The sequence below is a fragment of the Vanacampus margaritifer genome, chromosome 7 (assembly GCF_051991255.1).
Source record: "Vanacampus margaritifer isolate UIUO_Vmar chromosome 7, RoL_Vmar_1.0, whole genome shotgun sequence".
Taxonomy (NCBI): Eukaryota; Metazoa; Chordata; class Actinopteri; order Syngnathiformes; family Syngnathidae; genus Vanacampus; species Vanacampus margaritifer.
In genome coordinates this window covers 308,910-336,909 of record NC_135438.1, presented here as the reverse complement: position 1 = coordinate 336,909, position 28,000 = coordinate 308,910, and the positions used below count along the sequence as shown (strand labels likewise).

Below are 28,000 nucleotides of genomic sequence, written 5' to 3'. Positions count from 1 at the left end.
TGAAATGAATGCAAATGTCATCAATTTCCAATTTTATTAAGCAAGGAAATCACACACTGTCATATTGCACCGCGCTTGAAAGTCAAAAAAAAAAGGGGGGGGGGCTCTTATCTCGGGACGGCCGCGGCCACGTGTCCGTCCGTCTGTCAGCGTGCGTGCTGCTGCTGTTGTTGCCACGGCAACCTCCTGCGGTCTTTGCCGGCGTTGCGTTTCCTCTTCTTGCCCAGGAAGGCGTCCAGCTTGCCGCTCGTCTTCAGCGCCGAGAATCTCGCCGCCAGATCTTGCTTCTTCTGCTCGGCTACAAACGGGACAACCGGCAAAACGGTGACGAACGCGCCGGAAAAAGCAACACTTTTTTCTCTTGACAAAATTACACATTTTTTATATTGTAAAATTATTTTAAAAGTTTTGATTTATATAAAAAACTGATTCCCCCCAAGATTCCACATTTCCCTTTTTTCCTCTTTTCACAGATTACAAATTTGCTAAATTGTTACTGAAAAATATTCAAATGTTCTTATCTAATTCTAAAAATAAATAAATGCACCCTTATTGTCATAAGCTCCTGATTTTTTGTCTCTCTCAATAATGTGCAACTCTTTTCTAAAAAAGGCAAATCCTGAAAATGTGTCTTGCATGCGATTCCGTACATTTGTTGACGAAGAAGGGACGAGCGCCGCGATTGGCTCGTTCTCTTTGTTCCCGCTTGTGCTGAAGCTCGCTGGCCCGTCGCTGCTCTCGGCTCTGCCGCGCTCGCTCCTGATTGGCCTGCGGGGGCGCGAGACACGTGGTCAGTAAAAGCCGGCGGTACCGGCGCCACCGCCGCCACCGCCGCCACCGCCACCGGCGCCGCCACTCACCATCTTCTTGAGAAGGAAGTTGAGCTGCTCTTTCTTGACGCTGCTCTTGGTTTTCTTCAGCTGCTTTTGGATCACCTGCCGGCCAGCGAGGAAACGCAAAGTCGCACATTTTCTTTGCCGGATCAACTTTTTGGGGTTTAGTTTTTTTCTTTCAACAAAACAATTTGCCGTCTTCAGTATGCGCAGTTCTTACTCGGGCCCGACCCATATGGAAATGACAATAATTGATGAATTAGCCGATTAAATAAAAAAAATAAAATACACACAATGAATAAAAATGTGTTTTGGTCCTTTAAGACAATTAAGACTCTTTCATCACAATATTTTGTCCTTCAGCCTTTGTTAGATTTTACAACAGAGACAAGTCGGCAAATTTCGGACCCATTTTCTGTGTGTGCGTTTTCAACGACATCATCAGAATGTTGTAATAATAACGTGTGTATTCATTCAAACACGTTTGAAAAGTTACAACATATTCTTAAGTCGAATGAAATAAACGTTACCTAAAGAACTTTAACACACCCAATAAAGTTACAGAAAGACACTTAGACTATTCAAATGCTCAATTTATAATAATCATCATTTTTAAGTCAACTGAAATACTGCATAAAAGTCATCACAATCTTCGATTTAAACTTGTTAAAAGTTGCCTAAACACTCAAAAAGAAGAGGAAAGAATGAAAGCTTAAAGATTGAAGACATTATTTTTCAAAACGGCACCTAAAGAAACCTTTGAACATGTTTTTGCACTTCCATCATGTGGGATGTGCATAAAAATGGACGACTCAAAGCTGAAGCCGCTCGAAACGTTTGGTCGAGTTTGAAGATGAAATGCTTGACATTCCACTAGAGGGGGCTGGCGAGTAAAATCGCTTAAAGCGCTAACGCTTTTTAGGACGAGGCCATTTTAGACCTGAAAAACTCTTTCCTTGGGCCGCGGCTACTAACGCTAACGAGGCTAATGACGCTAGCGAGGCTAATGCCGCTAACGGCGCCGCGGGCACGTACCTGCGTCTCTCGCCGTCTGATGTCGTGGATGAAGTCGTAAGTCTTGTCAAAGATTTCCGCTTTGTACTCCCCCGACAGGTCGTCGAAGCGAGGGTCTCTCAGTGGCTAAAAACAAAAACACACAAACATGCTTCTACGGGACCATTTTTCAATTATTAGGCAGCTAAAATTTTAAAAGACAAAAAAGAAAAGGAATAAACGAACTTCTTTTGGGTCCCTTCTAATTACCAAACAAAAATTTGACATTTGTCGCCTTTTGTTTAACAGAAACATCTGCAAAAGTTTGCCGAGATTGCGTCAGACAATTTGGATGGGGGGATCAAAATTGCCAAAATTGAAATATAAATAAAGTGAATACAAAAAAATATATATAAATAAATAGAAATAAAAACAAAACAAAAAAGATGCATAAATAGATTTTTTTTTTTTTAAGTAAAAATAAATACAAAAAAAAAACAAGATTCATAAAATGAAAATAAATGGAAAGAAATACCTGAAGGGAAAAACCCAAAGAAAACAAGACGAGCGCGTGTGCAGCATGAAATCAATACATGTGCGAGCAGAGCCTTTTTATGGATTGATTGAGATTTCATTCCATTTATAGATTCAATTTTTATATTTATTATGATTTGTTTGTGTATGTAATTTTTTTGTAACTTCGATTTTTTTTATATCAATTTGTCACTTTTCTTCATTTTTAATGTTGGCAGTTTTGGTCCTCCATAGATGAAAGGTTGCCGATCACGACTTCCCACTGGCAAGCCCCCCCGCACCGGCGTGTCCAAGCTAGCGGACGTTTGCACTCACCGTCTTTTTGACGGCGACCACCTGGCGAAGGAACGGCGCCCGTTTCTTGGCGGAGACCTCGGCGGGCCTGAGGGAGGAGCAGAAGGCGTCAAGCGCGTGCGAGAGCGAGAGCGGCGCCTGCGAGAGCGAGAGCGGACGCCGCGGCGTTACCTGTTCTTGTTGAGGCGCTTGCGCTCGGCGGCGGCCGGCTGCCGGGCCCCGTGAGCCACCCGGTTGTACGCTTTGGTGCCCACGTGGCGCCGCAGCTGCAAGACGTCCTCGAAGGACATGGCCGACAACTCTGCGCAGACGGAAACAAAATGTCATCGACTCACAACAGGTTTGACGGATTCAATCGCAGGTGGAGCGTTTCATCCATCTTGAGATCAAATATCAACATTTGGATCATTCTTTGTTCAAGCTAAAAAAGGCAAAAGTGGCCAAACTTCAACCACTCAACGACGAATTGATGAACAGCAACCGGACGGCAGATAACAGATGAACGCTCCATTATGGGAAAAAGAATCAGCGCCGTTATTTTGGCAAAAGTTGAAATCACAATTATTCAAACTATTATTTTTGGGGGGGTTACAAGACAAGAAACGCATCAAAAAAAGACATAAAAAAAACATATTAAGAGCAATAAAAAAGATTGAATCACTATAATTATGTACGTTTCTTTTGGACCAAGCAGAATTTAGAATGATATATATTTATATTCATGTTTATTTATGGAGGCAAAAACTTGAAGTTGGAGAAGGACGATCATTTGTTTTTTGGGTACAAAACAAGGAAATGTTTAAAACAAATAAAAAGTATGAATTGTGATTTTTATTCTCCACACTGTGTTCAATTTCAGCTTGCTTGAAAAATTCACATCTGCCGCCGTGTGTCAGGTCCGATTGCACATTCCTTACAGTATCGGCACAATTGAACTTTTGAGCAATGGCATTTATACATTTTAAACAACTCAAAAATTGGCATCATTTTTTTTTACGATTATGCTGATTGAGTAATTGTGGAATGTAATAATTGAAAATAATTGGAATTGAATTTCAATGAATTGCACAGCCCTACTTTCATGTCAACTCTTGACAATTTCACGCAACTCGTCAGTCGGACAAACCATCTATTATGTTTGGGGTTGAACTTGTTGGAAATTTGTCCTCCATGACGGCAAATTGATTATCGTTTGTGCTCAATCAAGTTTTTACTTTTTGACCTTTTTGCCTTTTCCTGATTACGCCGCAAACCAGGAACCGGATCATAATCAATTCTTTGATCATTTTTTGCACTCTCAATCCCCCCCCCCCACATTATTATTATTATTTTTAGATTCATCTCATATTTATTTAGATTTCTTAGGAATATGTTTCGAGCAATTCAATCTTTTTGTGCTCGGGACAGAAAATGTCTTTTGAAAGTGAGGGTCGGAAGGTCATCGTAACCTTGCCCAAAAAAAAAAGGGAAAAAAGTGCTTTGTCGCCATCTTGTGGCAACTGCCGTCAGATTTGGCCTGTTGGCCGCAGGGCTCGTTTCAATGATCTTGACGGCGTTCGCGGTGTGCTGAGCTGGCCGTTATGCCGTCGAAAAACGTGGTTTGATTATCGAGTTTTATTCCATTGATTGATGGAATGAAAACCAAAAGAAAGAAAAAAAATGCTCACCTTTTTTGATGTTCTCTCTCGCCAAAAGCGATGACTCGACCTTTGCTTCATCATCATCATCATCATGTACCTCCTCCTCATCTTCATCATCGGAGTCTTCCTCATCTTCTGGCTTCCCTCCATCATCCTCATCTTCATCCTCCTCTTCCTCCCTCCCATCATGTCCTACCTGATCTTCCTCCTCCTCGTCTTCCTCATCATCATCGTCACTCCCATCAGATCCTTCCTCATCATCAGGCCCTTCTTCCTCTTCACCTGCTTCTCCTCTTCCTCGCTCCGTCAACACAAGCAAGTTGCTCTCCTCCTCTTCATCACCGCCGTTTCTGGCAGCCATCTTGTTGGCCTCGTCTGCTAACACAACAAGTACGTTACTTCTTTCTTTCTTTTTTTAACAAATCAATCACTTTTGACATGACTTGCATATTATGCTAAGTGGCTCTCAAAAGCCAAGCCGCACTCACGACGGCGGAGGGGCCCTTTCTGTGTTTCATTGCGCCAATCAGCCCACCGACCGAATTGGCTGATATTAGCAACTTTTGAAATCGGAGGTTTGGAACTTTTATTTTTTACGCATTACAACATAAAACGACAACAACATTCATTGTTCCGCCACAAAAAGCAGCAATAAAAGAGCTCTCTGTTGTAAAGTGGAAAAAATAGCAAGTAGTCTCATAAAAGTATCGAATGTTCTGCCTGTTGTTCATATCTTTATTATTGTCCGTGTTAAGGGAACAAAACAAAGTTATTTTAACCATTATATGTCATTGTAAAAATTCACGCCGGTAGGTAATAATGATGACGTAGAACGGGTGACGTAGTTTTCATCACGAGTCCAATTGCTGGACAAACGCAAACGTTCGTAACTTTTTAGGCTTGCAGTTTGCGACCTCAATTTTGCGACCTCAATTTTGCGATCTTGCACTTGCCAGCCGTCACATTTTTTTCCCCCATCAACTCAATATGGCATATTTGGTCCTTCAAATGTATATTTCACAATGTTTGTTCATTCTCAACTCGACTGATTATTTTTTGTTGTAAAAATGAACAGCAGCAATAGTCATTATTTGGCCTTATTAGCATTATTTGACAACATTCCTACTACTTTACATATTGCTTTACGAAAAGGAGGCTTTCAATTTATTCTCAGTTGATTTTTAAAATTGTATTTTTACTATAGTTTTGAAAAGATATTTGTTCTCTTGTGATTTAACGATTGTTTAGGGACTGGATTACTTTAATAAGGTTAAGTATTTCATTCGAAACAATTTGCACACTTTTATGTTCAATTGTTCGTTTGTGTGTTTAGCGAGCTTTCCAATAGTTGTAGTCTTTTGGGAAAAGTCATAAGATTAAGAAAGTTGTGGCGTTTTGAAACTTGGGATTCTCTTCTCGACCTCTGCTTTTTACTGTTCACTTTGAGACGCAAAGAAGAGCAAAAATCTGAAGGCCGAACATATTGTTACGTGTTCAAGGCTCGACGAATATCATTTGTAGTGTTCAGTCATCAACGTGCTTTACCTGACAAGCTGACAAGGTTTAAAAGATGAACTTTTGCAATGGACTTGAGTTCCTTCACGCTCGGGCACGTGCAGAGCACCAACCAAAGAGCGTGTGCTGAGACTTCCGGTCGTAGTTGGCGACTTTTAAATCAACTGAAAAGTTGAAAGAAAGAAAAATCTTCACGAAATCGTTGAAATGTCGAAGTGCAATTCTGCTTGACACTCACCGTTAGCATAGCCTACATTAGCTTCCTCCGACGCGGATGGTACGACGCGCTTGGGTACGTCACGTCCATGCGGTACTTCTGCCTTCACAATAAAGGCCATAAACAGCCAAACGCGGCGGGGATCTGACATTAAACTGTAAAAAATAAAAAAAAAATTAAAAAAAATGCTGGTCGCCATTACATTACCCATTCACACGCTGTTACAAAGTTTAAAAATCGAAACGTACTTTTTTTTTTTTAAGGTTTTGGCATGCAAACGGAAAAACGGATGGTGGTGTCATCCCGGTTGCTAGGAGGCTCCGCAGTCCGTTTAAAGGCGTCACAGCTCTAAGACAATTGGACAGACAGACAGAACTTTGATAAGATAGTAAATCCAAAAAAGATGACAAAACAGGAAGCCGTTTTCTCCCGCGTCGAGCTAATCTTATTTTGAAAATCCAAAGCGGATCCTGCTGTAGTGACACATTGTGACTTGACAGGTGTGCGAATGGAATGTGAGCGATGCTCAGGCCGAGGGTCGCTGTCATTCTCGCTCTCCTCCGCCGACGAACGGCAGCCTCGGCGCGGCGACTTCCGCGACACATTTGGACGCTCGAGCGAACGCGTCACGTGACGCCGGACGGGATTCAACAGGTCATGTGACTGGCGGCGCGCGGACACCATGATGCCGGTGAGCCGACCGTCTGTCACCTCGCACTGATAGTGGAATTGTGTCAGATGACGGAGCGCCTCTCACCTCCAATGTCCCGCCAGCACCATCCATTCATCCATTCATCCATTCTAATCTCGCCATCATCCGTTCACCCATGCCATTCATTCTCCCATCTATTTATCTCATCTATCATCCATCCATTCATTCATTCTCGTCAACCATTCATCCATTCGTTCCTCCACAATCCTTCCATCATCCACTCATCCTTTCATTCATTCACTCCTCAGTCATCCATCTATCCATCAATGCATCCATCTATCTGTTCATCCTTTTATCCATCCATCCATCCAGAATGCGGAAGTTTCCGAAAGCAAACATTTGTTTCCTTCTATCACCTGTTGTGTATTCTGAGGAGGCGGGACTGCGTAGCAGCTCAGCCAATGAGACGAATCCATGCGGTGGGACTGATGTGATCTGACAGTTGTAAACTTTGTTGTCTGGCTTCCGAAAGGGAAGTTGATCAGCTTCCGTTTTCCATTTCCTCCAATTTTGGGATGGTTGCTAGGCGACGCCCTGTTTGTGTTTGGAGCAAAGAAACAAGCCAAACAGGAAGTAGCGGCATCTTCCGTCCATCACCGAAGGACAGCTTCCTCCCGGAGGAAAGGCTGCGCTGCTTGGTAACTGTTGCCATGGCGACCGGGATTGCACACACGCCGTGGTGAAAGTCAAAATGGGAACTTGAAATCTTGACCGTGTCCGTCACGTCTGATTGACAGTGTTGCGATGGGCGTGTCCATGATTGATTGGCATGTACAAGGCAAGGCCACAAGCTTCCTGGTCGTCATCCAAACGAGCGCTGGCTGGCGTTCATTTGCTTTGTTTTTAATGAAGAAAAATCTTCTCTAATCCTTAACAGCATGCGTGCGTGTGTGTTAATCCTGGTGGTCATGTGACCCGTCTCCCATATGGCTACAGGCGTGGGTGCCGCCAACACAACATTGAGGAAGTGACCTGTGGTGAGCAGCTGCTCTGTTACCATGGAAACAACTTGACCTCACGCACACAGTGACATCACAGATTGATGAGCAATCTTCTTTTTTTTTTTTTAAAAAAAAAGCATTTTTTACAGGATGCAATTTGGAGTCGCGCGCTTGCTGCAGTACCTTGTTGTACCACAACGTGCCGAGCAGCGCTGAGCTCTACTTGATGACGCGCAACGTCATGAGCATCAGAAGAAGAGGCAGAGAAGCGGCTGTTCCTATGTGTCGCTGTGCCGAATGCGTTCAAATCGCAGTTTCAAACGCGACCTTTATGCTCATTTCAGTTAGCTCGCCTATGGTGATTCACATTATACGTTAGCATTAAGCTAGCAGACTTGGTTAGACGTTCACCCTCTGGTGCCCTTTGTGAGCGCAACAGATCATGGATGGATGAATGTTGTTGTGATGGTGTCCCCCCACAGCGGGGGTCCCTAATCCCAGCCCGGATTAAGACGCTGTCACGTGACCAAGACGACGTCTTTGTAAGCTGCTATGCTAACGTAAGCACCAATATCCAGGATCTTCCTGTCCTGATCTTGACTGCCCCTCCCCCAACAGTCTTGACCTCCTTTTGGGGCTGACAGGAGGCGACCTGCACAGACCAACAGTTCTGCTCCATGTTTCCTCAAGATCCCAAAGTAGGACAGACACACAGGAAATTCTCGCTACAGACCCCAAAACATCTATTTGACCGCGAGAACATTCTACTGGACTTGTAGAAAAGCCAATCTGATTTCTAGAACCTTCATCTTATACTCCACTTCTTGAACCTTGTGCTTGAATTCTGGATCCTAGTGTTGACCAGAACCTTCAGTTGGACCTCTCGAACCTTCTACTCAACATCAAAAACCTTCTGATCAATTCCTAGAAGCTTTCTGGTGTGCCTTCTAGAACCCTTTGACTTTTAGAAAATTCTATTTGCCTTCAACAACCTTAAACAAAACTCAACAAAAGCCCCTTACCTGACTTCTACAACCTTCTGCTCAAGTCTTAGAACCTTAGAACCTTTTGAAGCCTGTGCTTGACTTCTTGAACCTCCCAGTGTCTACTCAATTTTGAGAACCTTTCGTTTGACTTCCAGAACTTTTTGTTCAACTTCTCTAGCTAACCTCTCAAAACCTTTCCAGTGTCTACATGCTTTCTAGAACCTTCTACTCAACTTCCAGAACCTTCTGCTCAATTCCTAGAAGCTTTCTGGTGTCTATGTGCCTTCTAGAACCCTTTATTTGACTTTTAGAAAATTCTACTTGACTACTATAACCTTAAACAAAAGCCTTTTAGCTGATTTACGGAACCTTTTGCTCAAGTCTTAATACCTTAACACCACTTCTTGAAAACATCTAAAGCTCACTGATATGCATGGTGACACACATGGTCGCACGGCGACGGTGTCCACCCGCCACTTTGTGTCAAATCAAAAACCAAATGTCAGTGAGCTTCACGACGAAGGTCAAACTTGGTTATTTGTACACCTATGCAGCCTGTCGTGCCGGGCTAGTAGACGGCCTGCTGCAAAACGTGAATTTTGTTGTTTTGATCTTGACAGCACCACGTGACCACAACGCCCATCACCAGCACATCATCGGTCTTCTGCATTAGCATTAGCGTGTTAGCACGCGGGGTTGTCACATGACTTTTTTTGTCGTAGATGTTCGTGAGCGTGTCCCTGGGCGGCGGGCCGCAGGACTTCTGCGAGGTTCCCGTCACGCCGGACACGCTTTGCAGGGACGTTCTGCGCTTGTGTAAGGAACCGCGAGAGAACCACTGCTGCATCACCGAGACCTGGAGGGGAGACGGTCAGTTCACGGCACGCGCACACAAACACCACACGCAAACATTCCCGAAACACTACATAGCATAAATTGATTTTGATATAACTGACCTATTGGTTCTAAAACGTAAAATCCCGATTAGGATTCGGGAGAATGATTAAACCTACTCGTTTTTAATTAAAGTTACAACTAATGGAAGAATCTATTTAATGTGATCAATGAAGAAATACATTTTCAGAAGAAAAAAACACAGGCCACCATGTAGTGCTTGGGGAGAGATGCGGAACACGGTCAGCTGACATCACAATGTCTTTGGACCAATCAGAACGCGTCATTGGGGAGGACGAGAACATGATGGAGGTGTTGCAGCGTTGGGGACAGCACAGAGCGGAGGTGTCCTACCTACTCAGACGCCTGCCGCACACAGGTAGCGCACGCACACACGCAAATATGCTATGCTAGCTTGTGTTCAGCACACAACGTACTAAAAACCAAACGGAAACATCTTGAAGCCGATGAGGAGGATCTGGAAGTCAAATAGAAGGTTCTAGAAGGCACATGAAAGACTGAAAAGGTTCTAAGATTGGAGCTCAAGTTTCTAGAGGTCACATGGACGGTTCTAAATGCAGACAGTGTCAGGGTCTAGAAGTCAAGCACTAGCTTCATGTAGCATAAGTTTCTATCAGTGGTGTCCAAACTCGGTCCTCGGGGGCCGGTAGTCCTGCAGGTTTTGGACGTTTCTCTTCTCCAACACAGCTGAAGCTCAGCAGCAAGCTCTGCATGAGCCAGATAACGATTCTGGTGATTGGAACAGGTGCGTTGAAGCAGGGACACCGGCCCTCCAGGACCGAGATTGGACACCCATGTAGTAGGGTCTAGTCTAGTAAAAGGTTCTAGAACTCAAAAAGAAAAGTCTACAAGGCGCATAGATGCCAGAAAGTCTAGAAGTTGAGCAGGAGGTTCTGGTGGTCGAGTTGACACTAAAAGTTGCTAGAAGTTTAACAAATGCTTCAAGAAATGGAGTGTAAGGTTCTAAGAATTGAGCAGAAGGTAGCAGATGTCTCCTGGAATGTTGCAGTTTGTAGAACCACTATAAATCAGGTAGAATTAGTACAAGTCAGTAGAAGGTTGTACAGGTCAAACAAAAGGCACTAGAAGGCATGTAGACTCGGGAAATGTTCTAAAAGTTGAGCAGAAAGTTCTTGAAATTGTGCAGAAGGTTCTAGAAATAGGTTCTGGAAGTTGAGCAGAAGACTATAGGCCCGGACTTTGAGTAGAAGGTTATATAAGTCAAGTAGAAAGTTCAAAGAGTCAAACTGAAGGTTCTAGAAGTAACCTAGACACTGGAAAGGCTGTGGAAGATGAGTAGGAGGATCAAGAAGTAGGGTAAAATGTTCTTGAAGCCGTGTCAACATTATTAGTGAACGGCACTAGATGGCAAATAGAAGAAGATTCTACAAGTCGAGACGACAGTCAAATTGTGTAACTCGGGTATTCTGGTTACCCGCTATGATCCACGATTACGGTCGTTTATAATCTGAAGCTAATGTGGCTAACTAACAATGCTAATCTACGGCAGGTTTGTGTCCAGGCGTGTACAGGGCAGCAGATCACACGATGGGCCGAAGTCACATGACTGCCGAGGATGATGAGGTGACTAGCGTTAGCCTAACTTAGCATCCGTCTGTTAGCATGCTAAACGTTTGCAAACGCACGCAGGTGTCATCGCCTCATTCGGAAGCTGCGCTGAGCCAGCTGAAGGATCTGGCAGCCCGACAGCAGCGGAACATCTACGACAAGCAACAACTGCTTGCCTCCAAGGTCTGATGACGCCACAACGACATCATTGTGACATCAGCTTGACAAGCGTACGATCTCACTGATGTCACCGTTCCCTCCCTTTCCCCAGGAGCAGCGTTTGTGGCGTTTGAGGCACGAGGACCACCGCGAGACGTCGGAGGAGGAGGAGGAGTGCGTGCAACGTCTTCGGGAAAACGCCGCCAAGCAGGAGGCCAAGCTGCGCCGTGTGCGGGCCCTCAGGGGCCAAGTGGAGCTCAAGCGTGTCACTAATAGCAAGCTGGGTCAGTGGGACAAGTTGAAGTTGAACAGAAGGTCGTAGTCGTCAGATGGAAGGCTCTCAAAGTCACACGGACACTAAAAGATTCTATCAGTCAGTTGGAAGGTTCTAAAAGATATGCAGGCACCGGAAAGGTCTTCAAAGTTGCCCAGAAGGTTCTAGAAACCAAAAGGAGGCCTCTTGAAGTCAAGAAGACGCTGGGAGTTTCTAGAAGTCAACCACGAGTTTAACAAGTGGCCAATAAGGTTTTAAGAACTGAGCAGGTGTTTCTAGAGGTAGCTTTGTAGGGGGCTTATGGAAGTCAAGTAAAAGGTTATGAAAATCAAACAAAAGGTTTCGAGAAGGCATACAGACAGTAGAAAGGTTCTGGAATGTTCTCCAGGGAGACTGGCGAGTAGACCACACTGAGGCCACCTGTGCTCCTCAGTTTCAGAGGTGGAGCACATGAGTGCCCTGTTCCAGCAGAAGCAGAAGGAGCTTCTGGTGGGCGTGGCTCGTGTGGAGCAGCTTAGCGAGCAGCTGGAGGCGCTCAGGAGCAGCAGGACAGAAGGCAGAGGCTCCTCCTCTTCCTCCGAGCTGGAGCGGCTATGCGGGGAGCTGCAGGTGAGGCTAGGGAAGATGCTAACGGAGCACGCTAACAAATCTGCTAAGGATCCAGAACCTGTGCTAAGCTATTGTGGCGATGCATGTGCATGTCCTGCCCCTCAGCTGAGAAACCGATTGAACCAGGAGCAGAACTCGCACTTGCAGCAGCAGAGGGACGCACTGAACAGGAAGAACCAGGAAGTGGCAATCATGGAGCAACGTGTGGCCGAGCTGCGTCAGCGCCTTTGGAAGAAGAGGGCGGGGCTGCAGCATAAGGAAAATACGCCGGTGAGTGTAACTAATGCTATGCTAATGTGATATCCTGAAGCTGAAAGATGTCCTTCTGTTGGTTCCCCCTGCAGGTGCCCTTGGACAGCGCAGCGCCTCAGCACACCACATCAAGCAAGGTGGCGGCGGTGGGTCCGTATATCCAATCGTCCTGTCAGGCTCCGCCTTTGCCGCCCCGCCAAGATCCTGCGTTAAAGCCCGTGTACCCCAACGGCACCACCACCCTACTGGCCTACGAGTCGTCCCTGAAGCCGCCGCCTCCTCCTCGCCCCCTCAAGCCGGCCTCAGGTATGCTGAGGTGGCAGTGCGGTGAAAATACCATGTGATCTTCCTGCCGACCAATCAGATATGTTTTTGTGTTCTGAGCAGCTATCAACCAAGTCTCTGATTGGAGCAGCTTGAATGGACGTCCCACCCATGCCTCAACACTGCCCCGGATGGCCAACCTGCGCCGCTACACCTCAGGTCAACAACAACAACCACCACAGTAGCACCACCAAAGGCCGGGTACACACGTATAGACAGTCGGGCTGTTTTTGTCCCGATTTTGCCCCTTCCCCAACCAAGGACCTCAAACAGTTGTCTTCTAAGATTGTCCTATAAGATGATCACTCTGTCGGAGGTGTGTTAAGATCGGATTTGACCTGATAACAGGGTTGACAATCTGAAAACGTGTATAATATTCACGACCAAGAATCGTTGTGTGTGTGTGTGGGGGGGGGGGGGTCGATGGCTCTCGTCTCGAGTCACTTGACTCCACGGCTTAGGACGTGAACGGAATGTAGCCATTCAAAGAAGCGTACAACAAGATTGTATAACAAGGAAGCAGCAGTAAATAAAACAAAATATGTCCTACCCAATTTTTCTTTGGAATGAAAGTGGACTCCCGAATTGACAAGAAGTATTTTCCAATGTAAATCTTGACGACCTCACCATTTTGACAGTGCTCCTCATAACCAGGTTCTTACGTTTTTCTTCGTTTTTGAGAGATCATGTGTATTCATGCGAGATTTCTACCTTGGACGACTTGTTTTGAGCTCGGTGGTAGAAGAGAATCTTAGTGTGTGTGTGGTCTTGTGTTGGGAACACACCACACACCAAAACCACCAAAACTGTGAAATCATTTCATTTTTATCTTCATGTGTGGATTCACCAAATCTTTTGCAAAATCCTTCTGTGGAGCAGAATTAAGCTTCAAGAACTCGAGCTTTGATGATGTTCTATCTGCAGAGACCGACTCCTGCAAGGGTTCCGACGTCCCGCCCCCGGTCCCCTCACGGAACAATCGTACCACCAAGAAGCTGCTCAGGGACCAGAAGGTATCGGAGGACTGATATGAAACTTGTGACATTCTCAGGGCGAACCGTTCCTAACTTGACTTGTGTCATTTCTGTGAAAGGGTCCGGGCACAACAAATTCCAAGGCTTTCTGCGGGCCGCCTCCCTTCTCCCAGTCCGCCTACAGAACTGGAACCTTCCCTGGAAAGATGAGATCATCCGTAGGTGCTCTTCACAGTAGCACCCTTCCGCTGACCCACAAGCAGGAAAAGCCCCTGGCCGCCGCCGTGCGACCCTACACCCCTGAGCCCCTGGAGCCCCTGGAGCCCCAGGAGCCCCAGGAACCCCAGGAACCCCTGGAGCCCCTGGAACCCCTGGAGCCCCTGGAGCCCGTGTCCCCAATGCTGCAGAAGCCCCCGAGAGTGGCGGCGTCATCCATCTACTCCATGTACACGCAGCGGAGCATGCATGGAAAGAGCTACCAGTCCAGCACGCTTCCACGCTGTCAAACGCGAGGTGACGACCGAGTGATCGCTCCTTTGGCTTCAATGCTGCTTCATTTTCTTTTCGTACATTGATGTCTCCCATTTCTTGTGTTGGCCTCTGGGAGGGTCTTTTCGGCTACAGGGTTTGGATGCAAGAGGGAAGATGAGGCACAGATGTGCTTTGCTTGTCAACATCTTCTGCTAGCACGGGTAGAAGGTGGTGATGCTGAAGGAAGACTTTGCATACACAAGCTTGATGAACAAAGAGAACTGTATTGACTGCTAGCGAGTATCGGATCAATCAAGACCTGCAGGGTCCAATAAATGGGCATTGCTTTTAAAGCCTGTAGAAGCTGACGTTGTACACCAAATTGGCTCTATTGGTCAAATCAATTCCATACTAGTCACAAATAATTTAGCTTTTCATTTTCGCCGACCGCAGAGATAGTAAGTCAGCATGTGAGCGCAGCATCCACACTTGTTTGAACTAAAAGCTAAAAATAAACACATTCATTTCATCAACTGCATGTTGAGCAGTTACTGATCTACAGGGCGAGGGCCATTGTTCTCCTTGACATGCTGGGATCCATTTTGATTCCCGGCTTGCTTGCTAATCATTTGTCTCATTCCACAGTCTACGGTAAACCAGTCCTCCCGGCCAGTGGTGGTGCCATCAACTCTGGATTTATTTCTTCTTCCAAGCGGGGCGAGGTTGACAGCAGTTTCCAGGCCAAAGATGTCCCTTCTGGGCCGGAGCCTGCCGCAGAACGAGCCACGCCTCGGCCCCTCAGCCCCACCAAGCTCCTGCCTTTCCTGCCCAACCCCAGCAGGAACCACGGCGATGCTGATCTGGAGGCCTTGCGGCGTCGCCACCACGCCCCCCGGCCCCTGAAGAAGCGCAGCTCAATCACAGAGCCCGAAGGCCCTGCGGGACCCAACATCCAGAAGCTTCTCTACCAGAAGACCACCATGGCTGCCATGGAGACCATACCCGTGGAGACCCAAGACCCGGTCTCAGAGCATGTTGGGACATCGGATGCGAGTTACAGAGTGGCTCTGACGCAGCTGCTCGAGAGCCCGGAAGACGACGGGACTCCGCCCCCTGTGCCCCCACGTTCTCCTATCTCAAGCTCCGCCTCTTGCCATACCCCACCGACCAATCAGGATGTCAAAGAGGAAGCGATGCGGCCAGTCACAGGGGACGAGTTCCCACCCTACCCGCCTCCACCTTATCCTGTGGAAGGGGACGCCGCCCACAGCCTGAGGCCCCCTGAGGTCACCGGGCAGGTGATGGTGAGTCAGTGACGTCTCATGTGACTACTACCGCTTCTTCTTCTGAATGGAGGGATGATGGATGGATGGATGGATGGATGGATGGATGGATAAGAGGTTTGATAACTGTATGCATCTGAAGAAGGATGGACAAATGGATGGACGAATGGCTCAGAGGAACGCGTCATGAATATTTTAGTTTTCTTTTTCCTCCTCTGAGGTCTAATTTCGCTCGTTGGCCTCCTCCAGGGAAAGAAGTCCATTCTCCGTACATCAACTTCTGTTCCGGCAGACCGTAATGTGCGAGTCAAATTCCACCCCTTGGCCATCCTGCTGGATGCGTCCCTGGAGGGCGAGTACGACCTGGTCCAGAGGGTCATCTATGAAGTGAGCCTGACCTTCGACATCTTTGGAGTCATAATAGCGGACGGGTAAGTTGACGTCCGCCATCTTTGTTTGTCTCCAGGTGGATGATCCCAGCGGGGCCAACGACGAAGGCATCACGGCCCTGCACAACGCCGTCTGCGCCGGGCACACCGACATCGTGCACTTCCTGGTACACTTTGGTGTCAATGTCAACGCAGCCGACAGCGACGGATGGTATCGCAAATTCTCACCCATCACGTATTCATTCCTGACTCGCTTAATCACGTAACATTTTCAAATACTGGACCGAGACAGAGCTACTAAAATCCCTTTGTCGTGATTTGGAAGATGTGAAGCGGTTAAGGAGAATTTTGTCTTTATGTGCATTTGATTTTGTCCGTCCCGGTGACCGTTGAGCTTGTGGTGATTGCCCAGGACGCCGCTGCACTGCGCCGCCTCGTGCAACAACGTGGACGTGTGCAAGTTCCTGGTGGAAAGCGGCGCGGCCGTGTTGGCCGTAACGCTCAGCGACGCGCAGACGGCCGCCGACAAGTGCGAGGAGATGGACGACGGATACGCTCAGTGCTCGCACTTCCTCTACGGTCAGCAACGCGGAATGAACGAATGAGTGAGGAAGCCAGTGAATATTTGGAGAAGGCTGCCAATGAATAAATGAGTGACTGGATTTGGGGAGGTTCTTATGAATGAATGGCTAAATGGTTACGCATGAGAGGAAGTTGTCAAGGAAATGAGCCAATGAATGATCTGACGTTCCCGCAAATGATTGAATGGATCTGAGGACGTTCGTATGAAGGACTCATAAATGGATTCCATCACGGACGGATGAAGAAACATGAGTAGTTTCAACAAATGAATGACTGAATTTGGTCAAGATCTGAGAGACGATTGTGAACGAACGCACGAATGAGATCTGGCAGTGGGCTGCGACGGCGCTCACCTGCGTTTGTGCGTGCAGGCGTTCAGGAGAAGGTGGGCATCATGAACCGGGGCGTGGTCTACGGCCTTTGGGACTACGAAGCCCAAAGCCAGGACGAGCTGTCCTTCCAGACGGGAGACTGCTTGACGGTGTTGAGGCGGGACGAGGAGGCCGACGGCGACTGGTGGTTGGCGTGCTGCGGAGATGGCCAAGGATTCGTACCCAGAAACCTGCTCGGGGTCAGTAAATCCAGCAACACTCGAGCAGTGGACCCCAGACTTGGTAGTGCAGATTATTTGCCAGGGTTCCGCAAAGGATCCAGCTACAAAAATAAAGGGACACAAATCCACAGTGGTCGCCTGAATCTGACAGAATTATGAATACAAAAAATGACAATGAAAATCAGGCATTGCTTCTGAATTGTGGTTTCACAGAATGATTTGAAAAACCATCGCAATCAAATGATTTTATTACCTTCCTGTTTGGACCTCCCAGCAGGAGTTTCGGCCGACTCCTCACGAGTGCTCCGGTCGTCTGCGCTTTGAAGGCTGTTTTCTCCAGTCGGCCCCTTTCGGCTTCTTCCGCAGATGTTCAATAGGATTTAGAATAGACCCCGCCCACTTGACAGCAGTCCAATGTTTCTTGGGTGTTTTTAGCCAAGTTTCGCAAGAACCCTTAACTGCTTTCCGCCTGCACTTTTCTCCCTAGAATACCTTGAGAATTTGGAGATTTCAATGTTCCCTGCACAGATTCATGATGTAGCAAAGCATCCCCAGAAGTTCCAGAACCTAACAGACACTCCTCCATTTTTCAGTCATCTTCTTTTCTTGCTAGACTTCATTTTTGCATCTGTTAACTTGCAGCGCTGCGATATGACACTGATGAACCTTGACCTTGGAGTTCACCATTACCTTTACCAATCTTGCGTAAAATGTTCTTTCTCAAGTCCTGAGGGAACGAACGCGCTCTTTCGCTTCCTGTGCTTCCTGTAGTGCGCTGCACACGAGTCACCGACGCTCGCACTGACTGCTTAAAGACATCTGTGATGCTAATTAGAGGACAACATGTCTCTGTATCAAAACGATTCTCCGATCTGTTCATTTTTGTCCAGGCCTGTTTCACGAGCTAAAAAAAATGGACACAAAATAACAAGTCTGATGTTCATTGATATTTTCTGGGCAATTAGTTTTGACTTTTGTTCGATTCGAGTTATTTCTGTGGCCACAGTGGGTTTGTCTTTCATTAATAGAGCAGTACCAACAATTTTGTGCCAACTGATGTTTGGGGGCCACCGCGCTGCATTGACTTGCAAAGTTTTACATTTCCCATCGAAAAAGCACTCGAAGGGATCAGTGGCATTGAAAATGTGTTTGTTGGACGAGTAAACGGACTTCTGAACTTGGTCAGAGAACAAATTCAACTTGTAAGTCAAGGTAGCGCTTTTGGCGTGTTTGCTCAATTTGCTCTTCCTCGCTTCTCCCCATCAGCTCTATCCGAGGATTCGCCCCCGACACAGAAGTCTGGCGTAGTCCTGAGGAACCCCAAGAAGCTCCCAAATGACCAACAAGTTGCTGTCCACTCTATATTTATTCTTTTTTTTTTTGATGTGTCAGACACAAATAAAAAGTCGCATTTGACAAGACACTTGCTTTGCATGTTTTCTGTTTGTTTACGCTTGATTAGTTCTTTCAGGCTCCAAGTCAATCACTTGAAAAAGTACAAGCTACCTTTTCTAGCACGCTAGTCACATGCTAGGCTAGTAGGATGAGAAACCGCAAAAATCCATGTCATATTTCACGTGGAAGCCATTGAAAATTCTGCGTTTTGGATCGCACAAGCAACAATATTCATCCAGGAACTTGTGCCGGCGGCACGTCAGCCAAGATGGCCGCTGACACGCTGGTCACGTCACGCGTGTCACAAAGTGCTAACATAGTCAAGGTTGAAGACGGCCCGGCCCGCCAGATTGAGTCGGAAGCTTCTTGGAGGAGGGCCAGCCTGGAATAATCCGGATTAGCGCCATTTTAGCGGCGTGGATGAAAGACTCCGATTGCACTCCTTCCCAATCTGATGGATGGCTGGAGTGCTTCGGATGCTTCGTGGTGCTTCGGATGCTTCGGGTGCTTCGTGGTGCTTCGGATGTTTCCGTTTTTTGTTCTTGGGATTCTGCTGGTTCCGCTCCTGTTAGTTTCATTGATTCGAGTGGTTCAAATGTTTCTGGTTGTGGTCGTACACTTTGTTTCTTCAAGACGATGATTGCGTTTTTATTCTAGCGGTTCTGGTAGTGCTACTTTTAGTGGCTCTAGTTTTGTTGCTTTAGTGGTTCCAGTACCTCTGGTTTTAGTTTGGAGCGGTTCTGATGCTTTAGGCTGTGGTCCTCGTACTTCTGGTTGAAGTAGTTTTGGTGCCTCCACAATTTGTTTGTGGTTCTAGTGGTTGTGATTGTGTTCTGCGGTCAGGAGGCGTGTGACGTGCCCGATGCCCTTGGTGACTCCCTCCCTGAAGAGAAGTTTGGCGCCGGTCCGAAGATACTCGGGATGTTTGAGGAAGCGAAACGCCACCGCGGCTCGCTCGCCCGTCCTCAGCTCGTCCTGCCGGCCGACGGAGAGACACGCGTCACGCACACCTGCACGCCGTTACACAGACTGCCGCGGTCTTGCGCCCGTACCTTCCCGTGCACCCTTTGCACGACGGCCGTCTGCCTGACGTTGCCCACGTGCGCCGTGACCTGCGAGCCACGGCGGAAGGTGCCGGCGTGGAAGAGAAGCACGATGGCCGCCTCGAAGTGCCGGCAGACGGTCGGCTTCATCTTGGGACTCACCATCACCATGCCCTGCGTAGGATTTGGTCACCTTGCACATATTTTCTTTTCCTCGACAGGACACTCCTGCTGTGTTCAAGGGTTAATGATAGGAGTGGGAATCTTCGGCTGTCCATTCGGATTTTGGGGTCTGCGATTCCATTCAAAATGGATTTTTCATTCAGAATATTCATTAATATATAATATACAAATGGATATTCCAAATGAAGACCTTAAATACAAATAAGAATTTTTTAAAAAATGTCATTAAAAAATAGAAATTTTCTTTGTATCCATTTGAGCCAATTCGATGTAATTATTTTAAATAATGCTTTTTAATGACGCTGTTATGTGTATGTGTCTGTTTACACTTAAGAAAAAAAAACTTGGTTAAAAATAACCCAATTTAGCAGAAGAACGGTCCACTGCTGAACCAGGTTTCTGGGCTGTTAAAAAAAAAGATCATTTATTTATTGTATTTTTTTAAACAAATGAGTCAAATGTTTGTATGAAATAGAACCAAGTAGTGGTTGGGTCCATTTCCCCCCAACCCGTCAGTGTGTGTTCATGCGTCTGACGAGACATCTATGACATGCCCCGTGATGTCACGTGACCCTGACATGACAGATGCCGCGGCTCCGCCCACCTTGCGCAGCAGCGTCCTGTCCAGGTTGCCGAGCGCCAGCGTGGCCGCCTGCCCCGCCCTCAGCAGCCTGCAACTGGAGCGGTTCCTCTGGATGGACAGAACCTTCACGCGCAGGAAGCCGCCCTCGTCCGTCGGGCCCACCGCCAGACGCTCGCCCTCGCGGCACACGCCGCTGACACGCACACACAATATCACCATTAAGGACTTACAATAGCCCTTTTTTATTTCCACACAACTGCTCAAGTCATTTGGGTTCCTTTCCTTAAAACGTTATCATCGAAGAAAAGCGAAGTTTCCGACGCTGTAAAAGTACCCTGAATGCACCATTTTTGCTTGCTTGCGCTTATTCTGTTGTCCCTCAGCATCCCTTTAACTGTTTAATGACACCCCAGTTGGGGTTCACTGTAAAACTAAACACAAAAAAAGCTTCCTTTTTAAAACATCGCTAAGCTAGCGCTAATGCTACAAGTGAAGGGAAGATCCCATTCAAATGCTAACAGGAAGTTAGCAACGAGTGCTCTTCCTTCAAACAACGACTATTTACACACAAATGCTGTGGGAACACAATTTTATGCATTAAATATATATTTTTTAAATAATCTGCAGATTAATCGGTATTTTTTCCTGCCAAAAATCGATATCGGCCTCAAAAAATGCATATTAGTTAGGCTCTAGTACTGATGTGACTTGCACTTTTCATACATAACCTCAACCCTCTAAAAAAAAAAGCCCCAATGACAGATCATTTTAAAGAAACATCTACTTGTTTATTTGATGGAATGATTGATGATAATCAACATTAAAAAGATTCGATAGCGAGAGGGAGGACTACTTGCTTCTCAAAGTTTGAAATTGCTCCTCAAAAGAAGTCATTGATTAGCGAAAGTGATTTCCGGCTTTGACACAAACACATTTAAACACAAGATAAACACACACACACGAGACAGCTTGGCGTACTCGTCACTCTCACCTGTACAAAGTCCCGCCCACCACCGTCCCCACGTCAGGAACAGAGTAGATCTCGTCCACCTGCACACACGCATCAGCATTTTTGTGTTCCGATTTTCCTTCCGCCTGCGTCTTGTTGCCGCTTTTCTTTCCGTTCCCTCGCTGGGCGGACCATCTGCCCGCTAGCTTCATGCTAACATACGCTCAACAAAAATATAAACGCAACACTTTTGTTTCTGCTCCCATTTTATGAACTCAAATATCGAAAACTTCTTTCACATACACAATATCACCATTTCTCTCAGTCAGTTCTGACTGTTTTTCTTTTCTTTTTTTGACAATAAATAAATGCAGAAACATTTTTTTCTTAGCATGTCAGCCTCAAATAAAGTAATGCATTTGATCATATGCGCGATTTCATCACTGACCTGAATATATGACTGGATAGCCCATACATGCCCATACATGCCCATACATGCCCGTGCAAGCTGTTGAAGCCACAGGGCGGCCATCTTGCTCCTCCCATCTCGCAAGCAGACTACTATAATTATACGGTGTACGTATAGATTAGACGTATGCAGCTCGTAGGCAGTTAGCATAAGGCCGGGGGCGGGGGCGGGGGCGGGGGCTTTGTGGCGGGATGGTCACTATTTTTTAACAAGTAAAAAAAAAAGAATAATAATAAGTTAACAAGTGGACGGAATGCGCTGCTTTGAAGACCCCCTTTTTCTTTTATGGCTCAGTTGCTTAGACACCAATGTTCGATTTGGCAGAGGCATCATTTGTTGAATTGTAGTTAGAATTATTAAATAAAAAAATATACAAGTTTCCGCCTGTAAACATCATTAAGCATATCATTTCTACATGTATTTAAGGCAAGTTGTACAATGTCTGAAGTCTTCTTGTTTATGTTGAACAAATTGAAAACATGATCATTCATGCTGTTTCTACTGTCTCAAATGTTCTCCAATTTTGATACTGTAAATGTACAGGATGGTGTGGCGAGAAACGTTTCTTGGGAGGAGCAATATGGCGACCTCGCCGCTTCAACAGTCTTCACCTACCGGCTCTCCAGTCATATATTCAGATCAGTGGATTACACGTGTGTGTGCGTTTCGTACCTGGAACTCGGTGAGCTGCTGCATGAGTTCTTCTTGTTGTTTGCTGTTGCTGAGAGGAGGCAGAATGTTCAAGAAAACCTTGAGGAGCTCCAGACCTTTGCCTGACACGCTGGACAGCGTGAAGATGGGCGTCACGCTACACGCGCACACGCAGCCCAGAACAGGAAGTAGAAATAGGCAGAAAATCAGATTGTTTGTCTTGCCATTCTTCTTGTGGTGCGCGGGTGCGCGGGAGGTACCAGGCGGCGGGCGCAAACTGCTGCGCGGCGGCCACGGCGTCGTCGGCCGTGTGGACCACCAGCGGGACCTTGTTGCATCCCGGCTGCTTGAGGAGTCGCTCCAGCTGCCTCAGCGTGCGCTCCACGCCGCCCCGCGAGCACACGTCCACTTTGCTGACAGCGATGAAGATGGGAACTTTCAGCGCCATAGCCAGGCCCAGGTGCTCCCTGGTGGTACCGGCTGCACACCGCCGGGGTCACAAAGGCAAACAAAGGTCACAAAGAGCTAGTGATATTTGCTATGAAATTGGGAAAAATGTTGGCAAAGACTTTATTACGTAAGACAAAGATAATAAATTCCTTTTTAAAAATTGATGATTTTTGTTGTAAAGTTTTTTTTTTTTTTTTTTTTTTACTAAAGCACAACGTCTTGTAATAAAATATTCATCTGGTTTTGGAAGCATTAAGGAACAAAAAAAAAAGCTATTTCATTCTTTCTTTTTTTTTTATGAATGGGTTATTGGCATTATACTGTGCCAAATGTGGGAATCTGTCCATAGCAGTCCATCACAAGTTCAAGCATTCTCGTGACTTCCGCCTCAAGCGAAAGCCGTCAATGAGGCGTCACGGGCTAAACGGCGACCTCTGCTGGTCATTCCGAGTGTGGCGGCACAAGTCGGGAGAAATATTTGCTTATTTCTGACTCTTCCTGTTAGCTTCAATCTCGGTCCCCACCCAGACTAAATGTGGTCATTAAAGAGCGCAAATTGCAGGCTGCAGAAATCCCATCTGTTTTGTTAGAACGTCAACCAAAAGTCAAGGTTAAAGCGATACTTGACTCATGAAGCCCCTTTCAGCAGTAAGATCATCATATTTTGTCTACAATTAAAGTGATAACTTCATTATTTTTTCATGAAGAATGAATCCCTTAAAAAACTTTTTTTTTCCCACTGACTGACTGTGCTGAGGAAATAGGTAACGGGTCACCTGTTTTCTGGGCTTGGTCGGCAAACTGAGCCACGATTCTTTCTTCCGGGTCATACCAAAGACTATAAAAATGGGACCCATTGCCACCCTGTTTGACCCTCAGCATTAAAGGTTTGGAATTGGGGGGTTAGATTAGCAAATGATTTTCGAGCACGACCCCTGCTGCTGCTCACCGCTCCCTCAGGGGACGGCTCAAATGCGGAGAAGCAATTTGGCCCCACTTCAAGGTGGATGTGACAATAAGTGCCACTTGAATCCTTTCCTTAGCACGCATGATGTCATCTTACGTTGACAGCAAGAGGAATTTTTTTTTTTTTTCACATTCATTCTGGACAAAATATGAACTTTTTACTGCTTTTTCCAGCCTGCTTTCCACGTCTCCCGCAGCCAACACAGGTGGGAATCGTTATCAGGCTTCTCCAGAGCTTGCTAATTAGCTGATGATATGAATCACCTGTGTTGGCTGCAGGAGACACAGAAAACAGGCTGGGTAGCGGTCCCCGAGGACCACTGCTTTAAAGGACCCCCACCTGGCTGACAAGGGAAGCCCCCCCAACCCAGATGGAAAACCCGACGGTCACTGAAATTTTAACACCGCGTTCCCTCACTTTTCACAGGTGATCTGCTGTGTTAGGTGAATTTCCACCATTTCCGCAATGTAGAGATTGATTTTTATTTTCTTTTGAGAGTGAGTCTTGCCACTTCTATTATGGCATTTATGAAAAGCTTCAATGTAAACATTTCCTCATCCTCGTGTGCTGCGTTGGGCTACCAAACATTTCTGACGGCAGCCGAGGGCTGGCAAATAAATCCAATTTATTCGATACATCATCACTTTAAAAATGTAATTGTTGAAAATGAGCTAAATCATGAAAATGAGTTTTGTCTTCTGGATTATTCAAATCTGTTGTTCTTATGTTGTGTTACATCCAAATGTTTTTGTGAGTTGTAATTTTGCACAAATGGCAAAATGCTGGAGACAAAACATGCTTACAACGTCATTGTGGCATTTAGCACAAACTGTGAATGGTAAGTTTATATTAAAATTGATTTAGAATCAGTAAACATTATTGTCGTCCGAACATTTTGCACATCATTTTTGAATAAATTAATCCTTGTTTGTTGGGGTTATTAAAATCGATTAAAATCTTAATAATCCTGAATGACCGGAAAAAAATCACGATTTTATTTTTTGGCAATATCGCCCAGCCCTGCTGCAGTCGATAATCAGCAGTCAGTCCCCGCTTCAATGGATTACTTTGCTTGTACTGGGTTTGTTTGTTTGTTTGTTTTTTTGTTTTTTTTGGGGGGGGGGGGGCACTTTGAATAACCCAACAGCACATTTGAACAATGTAGTGAGTTTCTGAACGATCCAAATGTAGCACAAATAAGCGAACCGTTATGTGGCGAGGGAACAATGTAATAGGGCGTTAAAGCGTGTAAAAGGAAGGTCTGACCGATGCCGGTGTTGGCGCTGACCACCAGCATGGCAAAGTCCGGGCAGTAGCTGGTGAGTCCAAAGACGGTGGTCTTCAGGTACTTGTGATGTCCCGCCAGGTCGATGAAGGTGATCATCTTGGAGGAGCTCTCGCAGATCTCCTCGGCGCTGCGCGAGTCGCTGTAGTTGACCACCTGTCGGTCACACGTCACGCCTTGTCACGTCACGTCACGTCACGTCACGTCACGCCTTGTCACGCCACGTCACGCCACGTCACGTCACGTCACGCCACGCCACGTCACGTCACGCCACGCCACGCCACGCCACGTCACGCCACGTCACGTCACGTCACGTCACGTCACGCCACGTCACGTCACGCCACGCCACGTCACGCCACGCCACGTCACGCCACGCCACGCCACGTCACGTCACGTCACGCCACGTCACGCCACGCCACGCCACGCCACGTCACGCCACGTCACGTCACGTCACGTCACGCCACGTCACGTCACGTCACGTCACGTCACGCTAACGTCACATCACGTCACGCCACGTCACATCACGCCACGTCACGTCATGCCACGTCACGCCACGCCACGTCACGTCACGCCACGTCACGTCACGCCACGTCACGCCAACGGACACGACTCACTTGTCCTCTGCTGTCGAAGCCCAGGATCTCGAAGCTGATGCTGGACGTGCGTCCCGTCTGGATCTCGTGAAGATGCCTGAAGAGGTTGAGGCGCGCTCGGCCTCGCCCGTTGTCCAGCTCGCCCTGCGTCAGCACGCCCAGCAGGGTGGACTTCCCCGAGTCCACGTTGCCCAGCACGGCAACGCGCAGGTCCAGGAACTGCCCGGCGGCCGACACGCAGCGTAAGTGGCGAGGAAAGGACGGGGAGAAGTTGACGCTCACCTGCTGGTCGTCCGGAACCTTCCGCACCAGGACCTCGGCGATCTTGCGCGTGCTCCCGTCGGCGTCCGAGTCCACCTGACGCTCCCGGAGCAGCGTGATGTCGGCGCCCACCCTAAGGATGAGGAGCAGTCGCCGCACACGCGCGGCGCGCTGTGTTGGGATCCGAGGTTGGCTGCTAGCGCCGCGCGTATGTGCATGCGCGCGTGTTCACGTACTTGTCGGCCATCTTGCGCAAGGTCCCGATGGAGGCCGTCATGTCGGCTTGGCTCAGGCCCACCAGCAGCCCGTTGTCCTCCACGCCGATCTGGTAGACGGCCTCGCCGCGGCCCTCCTGCAGACGCCACTTGAGCTGCGTGGCCAAGTGCTCGAAGCGGTACTGGGTGGGGTTGACCAGCTTCAGCTGGGGGGCGCACGTCACGTGACATCAGGGCAGGAAGAGCCCGTGACGGGGTGAGGATGAGGAGGATGACGACGTTACCTTATATTCGATGTTTCCTTCTTCAGCCTGCAAACATGTGACGTCATATTTAGTTTGATCATCGTTGTTCTTGTTCAAATCATTTTTAGCTGCTTTTGTCAAATAAAAATGTGTTTTTTTTTCACAATTTTTCCCTTCTTGGGAATCAAATTGGGAAATGCGAAATGTTGTTTTTTAGGCCGATTTCGATGTTTGGTGGAATAAAATGTCAATAAACGATTAACCAGCTAATTAAATAAATAAAAAACCATAATAAATATAATAAATGTGTCTTTTGACTCAGCATGAGAATCAACATTGTTTCAGTGTTTTATGGTGCCTGCTGTATTTTTGTGTTGTTGATTTCATTTACTTATTCACTTACCTAATTTATCATTATTTAATACTCATCTTAATTTATTTTGTGTTCTTTTTGTTTGACCCGTCTTTATTGCATGACATCATTTTTACTTTATGTAAAGCACTTTGTATGCATTTTATGGTTGTTCTTAAAACGCTTTTAAAGAAAACTGAGTTGTTCTTGTGACATAAAAGTATATTAGTAAAGTAAGTAAAATTGTTCACAAATCTTCCTTCTTTATTACATAAAGTAAAAAATTGAATGTTCTTTCTAGTGATATAAAATGTACTCGTCACACATTTCTTACCATATAGGTGAATGTTTATAAATAATCCCATCTTTTTTTTTTTTTTTATAAAAAGGAAATACAATCAATTTTTTTTTGCCTTGTCAACAGCCTCTTGTCATATACAAATGAATCTTCATAAAAGACCATCATGAATGCTCATTCTTGGATTAAATGTGTGTGTTTTTTTTAATAAATGCAAATACTATATGTTATTTCTTGCCACATAAAAGTAAATTTTCATAAACAAATATAAGACAAAATGTATAAAAGCACATTTTTCTACATAAGCTCGAGAGATATGTTCTTTGTTGGAATCTCAATGTGTATTTTTAATAACTACCACGATCACAAATGTTATTTCTTGTCACGGTGTTTTTCCAGTTACATGTTGATGTTTTGTTTAGTTTTTATTAAGTGCAATAGTGTACGATGCAATTTTATGACGTTACCCAAAACAAGTTTTCTTTTGGGGGGGGTGGAAAAGACAACACTGCCGAGAACATATCCATCAACCTTTTTGATTGAGCAATGCTGTGACGTCATGACAACAATCTGACGTTTGACGTCAGTGCTGTTAGCTTGTTAGCTTGCCGGTTAAGCGAGCGAGCGAGGCTAATCGGAAGTAGCTACCTCTGGTGGTAGAAACGGCGGCGGCGCATCGTTCTTATTGTGGATGTTGTTCTTGTGGTTGTTGTTCTTTTTACTGCGACGTCGGCGACCTCGTTTGCTTCGCCTCGTTCGAGACCTTTTCGACGTCTTCTTGCCGCCGCCGCAGCCGCCATCGCCGCCCGGGCACAAGTCCACCATATTGACTGCTTTGACGGAGGAGATAGTCACCGGGGGACGGGCGAGATGCGGCCGGAGGAGGCTAATGTGACATTGGACGCCTGGCCCGGCCTGGGCGGGAGGGAGGGAGGAGGCGAGCGGCGGTCGGAAGATGCTCTCTGTCCTCCCGCTTCTCTTTCTCCTCCCTCTCTCTTCTCTTCCTCACTCTCCTCAGCATCACCTACGCACTGCAAGATAC

At 46.6% G+C, this 28,000-nt stretch overlaps 3 protein-coding genes across 9 annotated transcripts; 1 reads left to right on the top strand and 2 right to left on the bottom strand.

Annotated features, from left to right (window-relative positions):
- Positions 1-20: 20 nt before the first annotated feature.
- LOC144055758 (ribosomal RNA processing protein 36 homolog) lies at positions 21-16,969 on the bottom strand. Its single transcript, XM_077572031.1, has 11 exons — positions 16,820-16,969; positions 6,275-6,374; positions 6,048-6,181; positions 5,840-5,973; positions 4,322-4,669; positions 2,826-2,955; positions 2,676-2,742; positions 1,869-1,973; positions 861-935; positions 651-768; positions 21-298 (listed from the first exon to the last, which is right to left on the bottom strand). Exons 5-11 carry the CDS (start codon positions 4,653-4,655, stop codon positions 147-149), a joined length of 981 nt encoding a protein of 326 aa, XP_077428157.1. The 5' UTR covers positions 4,656-4,669; positions 5,840-5,973; positions 6,048-6,181; positions 6,275-6,374; positions 16,820-16,969; the 3' UTR covers positions 21-146.
- Positions 6,499-18,440, top strand: LOC144055751 (apoptosis-stimulating of p53 protein 2-like). Of its 4 annotated transcripts, XM_077572016.1 has the most exons (18): positions 6,500-6,717; positions 9,388-9,535; positions 9,837-9,938; positions 11,091-11,164; positions 11,231-11,332; positions 11,421-11,592; positions 12,016-12,191; positions 12,297-12,461; positions 12,536-12,749; positions 12,831-12,926; positions 13,692-13,780; positions 13,861-14,254; positions 14,858-15,516; positions 15,745-15,882; positions 15,962-16,095; positions 16,297-16,463; positions 16,838-17,037; positions 18,286-18,440. In XM_077572016.1, exons 1-18 carry the CDS (start codon positions 6,709-6,711, stop codon positions 18,325-18,327), a joined length of 3,081 nt encoding a protein of 1,026 aa, XP_077428142.1. In that variant the 5' UTR covers positions 6,500-6,708; the 3' UTR covers positions 18,328-18,440. The 4 variants fall into 4 exon arrangements, with proteins under 4 accessions (XP_077428141.1, XP_077428142.1, XP_077428140.1 ...); XM_077572015.1 differs by having other exon boundaries at positions 6,499-6,717; positions 11,103-11,164; positions 16,838-18,440; XM_077572014.1 differs by having other exon boundaries at positions 16,838-18,440.
- Positions 18,367-27,983, bottom strand: LOC144055754 (GTP-binding protein 2-like). Of its 4 annotated transcripts, XM_077572020.1 has the most exons (12): positions 27,607-27,977; positions 26,348-26,374; positions 26,085-26,269; positions 25,870-25,981; positions 25,609-25,806; positions 24,976-25,150; positions 22,553-22,772; positions 22,314-22,449; positions 21,215-21,273; positions 20,245-20,416; positions 19,467-19,631; positions 18,367-19,389 (listed from the first exon to the last, which is right to left on the bottom strand). In XM_077572020.1, the coding sequence occupies exons 1-12, from the start codon at positions 27,781-27,783 to the stop codon at positions 19,228-19,230; spliced, it is 1,788 nt and encodes a 595-aa protein (XP_077428146.1). In that variant the 5' UTR covers positions 27,784-27,977; the 3' UTR covers positions 18,367-19,227. The 4 variants fall into 4 exon arrangements, with proteins under 4 accessions (XP_077428146.1, XP_077428151.1, XP_077428150.1 ...); XM_077572025.1 differs by lacking the exon at positions 18,367-19,389 and having other exon boundaries at positions 19,554-19,685; positions 27,607-27,983; XM_077572024.1 differs by lacking the exon at positions 18,367-19,389 and having other exon boundaries at positions 19,565-19,688; positions 27,607-27,983.
- Between the last annotated feature and the right edge of the window lie 17 nt (positions 27,984-28,000).

Coding starts and splice junctions, on each gene's coding strand:
- LOC144055754 (XM_077572020.1), bottom strand. CDS start 27,783: ATGGTGGACTTGTGCCCGGGCGGCGATGGCGGCTGCGGCGGCGGCAAG. Junction 22,450..22,552: donor CAGTTTGCGCCCGCCGCCTG/GTACCTCCCGCG, acceptor GTGCGCGTGTAG/CGTGACGCCCATCTTCACGC. Junction 19,390..19,466: donor TGCAAAGGGTGCACGGGAAG/GTACGGGCGCAA, acceptor GTCGGCCGGCAG/GACGAGCTGAGGACGGGCGA.
- LOC144055751 (XM_077572014.1), top strand. Junction 9,939..11,090: donor CAGACGCCTGCCGCACACAG/GTAGCGCACGCA, acceptor AATCTACGGCAG/GTTTGTGTCCAGGCGTGTAC. Junction 16,464..16,837: donor GTGCTCGCACTTCCTCTACG/GTCAGCAACGCG, acceptor TTGTGCGTGCAG/GCGTTCAGGAGAAGGTGGGC.
- LOC144055758 (XM_077572031.1), bottom strand. CDS start 4,655: ATGGCTGCCAGAAACGGCGGTGATGAAGAGGAGGAGAGCAACTTGCTT. Junction 769..860: donor ACTTCCTTCTCAAGAAGATG/GTGAGTGGCGGC, acceptor GCGCCCCCGCAG/GCCAATCAGGAGCGAGCGCG. Junction 299..650: donor TCCCTTCTTCGTCAACAAAT/GTACGGAATCGC, acceptor TCCCGTTTGTAG/CCGAGCAGAAGAAGCAAGAT.